General features: G+C 44.5%; 1 protein-coding gene across 3 annotated transcripts; it reads left to right on the forward strand.

Moving 5' to 3' along the window:
* The first annotated feature begins 637 nt into the window (after positions 1 to 637).
* Positions 638 to 5,464, forward strand: NDUFAF4 (NADH:ubiquinone oxidoreductase complex assembly factor 4). Of its 3 annotated transcripts, none has more exons than XM_053939198.1 (3): positions 638 to 869; positions 1,487 to 1,584; positions 3,731 to 5,464. In XM_053939198.1, the coding sequence occupies exons 1-3, from the start codon at positions 743 to 745 to the stop codon at positions 4,043 to 4,045; spliced, it is 540 nt and encodes a 179-aa protein (XP_053795173.1). In that variant the 5' UTR covers positions 638 to 742; the 3' UTR covers positions 4,046 to 5,464. The 3 variants fall into 3 exon arrangements, with proteins under 3 accessions (XP_053795173.1, XP_053795174.1, XP_053795175.1); XM_053939199.1 differs by lacking the exon at positions 638 to 869 and adding an exon at positions 957 to 1,029 and having other exon boundaries at positions 1,491 to 1,584; XM_053939200.1 differs by lacking the exon at positions 638 to 869 and adding an exon at positions 1,059 to 1,117 and having other exon boundaries at positions 1,491 to 1,584.
* Positions 5,465 to 6,609: the final 1,145 nt, after the last annotated feature.

Below are 6,609 nucleotides of genomic sequence, written 5' to 3' on the forward strand. Positions count from 1 at the left end.
TCTTTCTGCCTTCCTTTCTCTGAGGATTCTGTATCTTTTCACACTTCACTTCTTGAATCCATGTACTGCTGACTCCATCTCAACAATTTTGATTCTGCTGACAAATCTGCCTTTCTTATCACGCGTGGCTTAAGGCCTTCAGAACATTTTCTCACAAGTAGTTTTCACAATTTTTGCGAAGTCAGAAGGAAGTTTATTTGGTTGAGCTGAAAAAAAAAAATAAAAGAGTCTGCACCCTGAAAGCGTTGTGTAACCTACAAATTCTTAACACTATGGGGGAATTGTCCCTCGCCGCAGTTTCGACCCGTGCCTATCGCCGCCGATATACAAACAGCGACAATCACGACATGACGCGGCCGGGGGCTCAGGCGCCAGCAGCCAGGGCTGCAGAGGAACTCCGGGGCAGCCCGCGGCTTCGCGAGCACTCCCGTCCCGGAGGCTGCGCCCACGCACGCCTTTGGAAAAGGCACGGCAGCACCACCGCCGCCGCGGGCCGCCGTCCGAGGCAGCGCCGAGGGCAAGGAGAAAGCGCCGCCGCGGCGCCGTGAATGCGGAGCGAATCGCGTTGTCCGTATTCCCGCTCGCTTGTTTGTTTGTTTGTGTATTTGTTTGTGTGTTAGTTAGTTTGTGTGTGTGTTTGGTGCCCGCGGTACTCGCTTTATTTCCTTCCGGTGCACTCGCCGGCACGGCACGCCGCCCCATCCCGGCGTGCCCCCGGGCGCAGGCGCGGCTGGCGGCGGCAATGGGCGGGCGGGTGACCCGCGTGTTCCGGAATTTCAACGTGGAGAACCGGGCCCGCCGCGAGATCAGCAAGGAGAAGCCCACGCCCGCGCCGCGGCACCGCACCGCCCGGCTGGACACCATGGCCGGTGAGTGCTGGCCTCGCCCGCCCGCCCGCTCCCGCTCGCCCGCTCCCGCTGCGGCACCGGTGACATTGAGAGCGGCGCGGGGCATGCCGGGAGGAGCCGCGGCGATGGGGCGGCTGCGGGACGGCTGCCGGCGACCGGCGCGATTGCAGCGCGCAGCAACGTGAGGGAGGCCGATGGAGCCGGCCGGGTCGCGTGGGCCGGCTGATGGCAGCGGCTGCCGGGACGGCTGCGAGGGGCGCTCGGTGGAGGTGGCTGATGGGGACAGGGCCTGGGGACAGTTGCTGGGATCGGTGGTAGCTGGGGCGGTGGCAGCGCGCATTGCTGAGGCAGCGCTGCGGAGCGGTACCGAGCGTGTGGGTACCGTGTGTGTCCCGCTGTGCTGTGACAGGGGACCGGCCCAGCCCCGCCATGTGAAGCCGTGTCGCCAAGGTCAGGGCTGTGGGAAGAATGGCGCCTTCCCAAGAAGGCAGGTGCATTTGCGGGAGCCGTGCCGTGCCGCTGGGGAAGCGATGAGCCGGCAGAACTAACAAAAAAGGAAACTATTTGACTCGGATCAATCTTTTCTTCTTTTTTTTTTTTTTTTTCCTCCCGTCCCTTCTTTTTCTCACTGCCTTTAGATAGCCCAGAGATAAAAGAAGAAGTTCTCAGAAAGGACGATAGGCTCCTCACCTTGCTCAAAGATGTTTATGTCGAGTCCAGAGATCCACCGGTGCAGGTGAGTGCATCTCTGTACGAGCCATACCAGCATCAGCTTTGTGCTCTTCAAACTCAGCACAAAGGCTGTGTCGAGAAAAATGCTCTTTGTGCATAAAAGCTACCTTTCTTCAGTAGATAAAAGTGGTGGTTTTATTACTCTTCTATACATCAATGACACTGAGTGTATCTGACCCCCGGTTTTAAACATGTGACAGATTGTAATTATACAAGCTTGTAAATGCTGACACAGTCTTCCTTTTTAATATTGCATTGATCTTATTGTTTTTCACCTAAATTCCTATTTCTGCTTCCTATGAGGCAGGATACATCTCAAGCCTTTTGCAAAGATAAAGTAGTTTGCCAGAGATCATTTGTGGAGTTCAAAAAGACTGGGACTGCTGGGGGAGCAGGGATGTGGTAGAGGATAAAGATGCTTACACTTTAATGGAGTCTTTAACTCCATTAAATGTTGTACAGAGCAGAGACTTTTTTTTTACCCAGCTCATGAAGTGCCTTAGGTTTTTTTCTACATAACCTTGTGGGTTGTGTGATCATCATTTCCTTATTGCCACTGGCTGCAATCTTTTACTTGAAAGCCAAAGCATACTCGTTCATAAAATGCAGACTGGGGTTCAGTGTCCTCTTTTCCATCACATTTTGCTATGGTTTATGTGTTTTACCTGTTTCATTATCAGACAACTTTATTCCAGATGATTGATTCAGCAGTTAAATTTTTATAGTCTTCTAGCAAAATCTTTAAGTCTCTCTAATTTGCCACTTATATGGTATTCAAGTCCAAAAATATTTAAAATGCAAATAGATTTTCTCAGTCTCTACCTGAAATTTTCAAGAAATCTCTATCCTTAATTTCCATCACAGAGGTTAGGACTCTAATCTTGAAGTGCTGAAGGTCTAATTTCAGTATCTTTAAATATTAATGTATAAACCTGTCAAGAGAGATTTGAGGAAAAGCCCAAAGTGGAACAAATGTTTGCTTGATTCCATGCCTACTCTGAGTTTGCTGCCACAGACTTGCCCTTGTGCTGTCTGCTTGCAGCTGTTAGAGCACAACTGAAGTGTAATCACAGAGACTTGTGGGCAGAGCAATACAAAAGCTTTCTCCCATTGCTGATGTTATCCTGAGGACTTTGTGCATTGTGTACATGATGTGTACACAACTCTGTGTATGTTTGGGATGTCTGCCTGTGGTAAGTGGAAAAACACCAACTTGAGAGCCCTGAAGTGGCAGATTCCCAGAGACAGATGATCTAATTTAGAGTTGAAAAATCATTCATTATCCAAGCACAGTTGTAGCAAAAACTAGAACACATGGAGTACAGGCCAGATATTCCTTGTAGCTCAGAAACAGACACACACAGGTGCTGTAATATCCACATCAGTCTTCTCAGCATCTGAGTTAATACAGAATGTCTGTGTAATTATCAGTGGTTGTGGGCTCTGATTACTATATAAATACTTCAAAGTTAAAGAAAGGTTTAATTGTGCCTTTTTTTTTTTCAATGTGATTCCCTGATTAAATCTTAATAAAAGGAAATGTGAGGAAGTGAAAGCTGTTTTGGAGATTTTTTGGAAATATGAAGGAACCTTAGAGAAGACACTTTGTATGTCTACATGTTGCAGTAGTCATGGCAATTAAACTCCATATGATGCTGCAAAATAGCAGGAAAGCTTGTTCTCTAGACAGAGCAAAAGAAGGAATTTCTTTTAGTAGGAAAACTAAAATTTGGAAACAAAAGAAAGGGGAGAGAGACTACATGAAAAAGTTTTCCAGTGGTATCAGAAGGATACGAATTTGTTGCATGATTTTTTTTGTCCCTTCCAATGAATCAGTACCAATATTAGGCTATCTGGACTTATATTGGCCTACCAGAATCTGTAGTTTGCCTTGTATGAAGGGCTGCCAAGCCAATACAACACTTAGAGTGCAGTGAATAGGAGCTTTTCAGCATTTGCTTGGGAGTTGACACGGTGTAGAATGGCTGTGGAAGAAGCTAGGCTCGCTAAGCTTTTTTTTTTTTTTAATGGGGAAAGCTAACAAGAAAAGCTAAACAGAAAAAATATTTAGGAAGGCAACTTAGGTACTACAGTATGCACAGTAAACAGAACTGCTGTTGAGCTCGTTTTGTTTTCCTTCCCTCAATTAGGTAAAAGACGGAGGTGGTGAACATCTTCCAAGTAAACAGGAGGAAAAGAGACTTACAAAATTAGGCCACTTGGAAGGTCTAGATGTTAAGAAAGTTCCCAAAGGCAAAATTTCCCTTGTGGAGGCTCTGACACTTCTTAATAATCATAAACTTCAACCTCAAATATGGACTGCAGAGAAAATAGCAGCAGAATACAGTCTGGAACTGAAGGAGGTCAACTCTCTTCTGGAATTCTTCATTCCTTTTGCTGTGCAGGAATTTCCTAAAGAAACCAAAAAAGCCATAACAAGCCATAAACCAAAACAGTTAACATAAAAATATTTGCCAAAACCTTTTGTGATCTCACTTGTGTCTTCATTTTACTCTCAAGTATATTCCATGTCTGGAAATTCAGTCAGTAATGTGTCATCCAGCAAGGCTACTTCCTTATGCCAGTGAGATGTATTCAACCAATTCCATTCTACATTGGATGGCTTCAGTGAAATGCAGCAACTACAGTTTGTAAATCAGAATATGACTAATTCGTGGTATCACAGCATGTCACACAGCTTTGAATACCCCATTCAAATGTTATGAGTTCAATTAAAGCATTTTACCTTAAAAGATTGCCTTTCTCAGCAGAGACTTCCTGGTGTGCAGATAAAGAGATGCTCTGTGGATGCTGGCTCTATAATTTCATGTTGTACTGTTCTTTCAAGGACTTGCTGTCAAGGTGTGTGTATGTAACAAACAACTATTTCTTTTGTATAAGAATGGAATGGTATTTATACTTTGTAAAGAAGGTTAACCACAAGGGCATTTGGAAAATTCAGCTGTGTCAAACACAAAATAAAAAGAAGGTGAAGCAAGAAAGCCTTTTTCTAGTGCTGGAACAGTAATGGCTCATATGTAACTCCTCTTCTCTATTCTGATTTAGTTTAAATACCTGCACCTCTCCAGGTGCTGTTAGGGAATTTGTAGAGTGATAATCTTCTGGCATAAGTCTCTTGCAGCAGCCTGTGGCATCTGCTGTATGAGGAACAATGCTTCATATTAATGGGTAGCAAGGACATGTAAATGGATGTACCAATTGGACCCACTACTAAGACTTCTGTGAATGTTTGCCCATCCTGTTACAACAGTCCTTTTCCCCTGTGGAAGCCTTGTCTGATCCCATTGTGGGCTAGATCAGGTCATGTTTACTCACAGCACACATCTACACAGATGACACAAGGATGACACAAACTGTGAGGTAGGGGTAGATTTTAACCCTGATACTGTGACTGTTCATGTCTGTGTAGGTAAGAAGTTTTGCACTGATGGTTAATCCTGTAGCAAAACATGGTCAGATAAGATGGGGAGATGGGGCAGCAGATAATCAGAATTGATATTTAAAAATGCATTATGATTGCCTTCTTTTAAAAAACAAACCCAGAATCTTTCATTTTATGCCTGTCACCAAAGACAGTGAAATTAAAGGGTATAAGTCAGTGCCAGGCATACAATGTAACTTTCTTTTCAAGAACCTTTCTGCCAAGTCTTTGATTTGGAGTCTGGTAAATGTCCAAGAAGATGATCAGCTTTTTTATTTCACAGCAAGATTCCTTCACCTTCTTTGAGTTGGAACACGGTATCTCCAGTACAGTTTGCCACAGTGTATTTGAAGGTTTTGTTTGATTCATTTCTGAAGTTCATAACGCTGTACGATAGTGGAAGATGACACTATGTGCATTGTATAAAAATTCAAAATTGTTAGTCTTTGGATGTGTGGCTTGTCATTTGTCCTCTACTACAGTGGGGTACAGAGCTGCACTCTGAAACTAATGCACCTGAGTTATTAAGATTGCTTTGCACAAAATACTGCTTTATAAAACGTTATAACAGAAATATTTAATTGTTTGAGTACTGTTCATCCCAATGTAATATTTAAGGTAGCATTCAGAAAACAGCTGTGGAATGCATTTAGTACAGATACTGTTGATTTCAAAGATGCTGCAATTTCCTGTAAAATGAATCTTACTATGAAGTTGATTCAAAACAGTACAACCAGCACCAGACAACAGTTTAACCATGCCCTCTGACCACCTTGATACGTATTTGGCAGCTTTTGTCTGCCTTCATGGAAAGTCTTGTGATGTGGCTGCACCATGACAGTGCTCTGTTTCACTTCATGGTATACTACTGTGTTGCTTACACCCTCTAGGAGCAGGCATGTACTTTGGGATGTTTGGTGTTGTCACATTCAGTGCCCCAGCCACACCTTCAGGATAAAATCCTATCCACAGCTGTGATGATTGCAAAGCTGTTCCCTGTTTCTGTGGAGCCAGGATCTCTTCCTTAGAATATATTATCCACAGTTGGAAAGCAGATGTCCCACAGAAGAGTTGGTGTAGGAATCCATCTCCCTGCAAGCAGGTGAACTTGTGGCCCAGAAGGCTTCTCTGGAGCAGGGTAGTTCTCTGGCAAAGTGTGTTCACCCCAGGAAAATTTGATGCAATGCAATTTGTCAGCACAGACCCTTGTGCTGGCCATCTGCCCCACCTGTGGGCAGCATCAAACCAGTATTACAAAGGTATTACAATGGTACAGGATAATGTAAAAGTCTGTACCATTATCTATCCAAATCATCTGAGGTCTGAATGTTTAGCTTTCACTGTGTCTTCCAACGTGGAGCATGTTAGTTCCCCCAGGCTCACAAGAGCCAAGAGCATGGTTCTTTCCCCTGCTCTTGTGGGAAAGCCTGTCCTTGGTCAAGCTCTCCAACACTACTATCCTGTCCCGTGTAGGATGCTGACAACATGTGTGTGTGCCTATGGTGTTCCAGTATGTGTTGGACAGTAATGCTGTCTTTAGGATTCATGTATGGAACAAGACTATTCTCACTGTTGCATCTTTTTTAG

Source organism: Vidua chalybeata, chromosome 3 (genome assembly GCF_026979565.1).
Source record: "Vidua chalybeata isolate OUT-0048 chromosome 3, bVidCha1 merged haplotype, whole genome shotgun sequence".
NCBI lineage: Eukaryota > Metazoa > Chordata > Aves > Passeriformes > Viduidae > Vidua > Vidua chalybeata.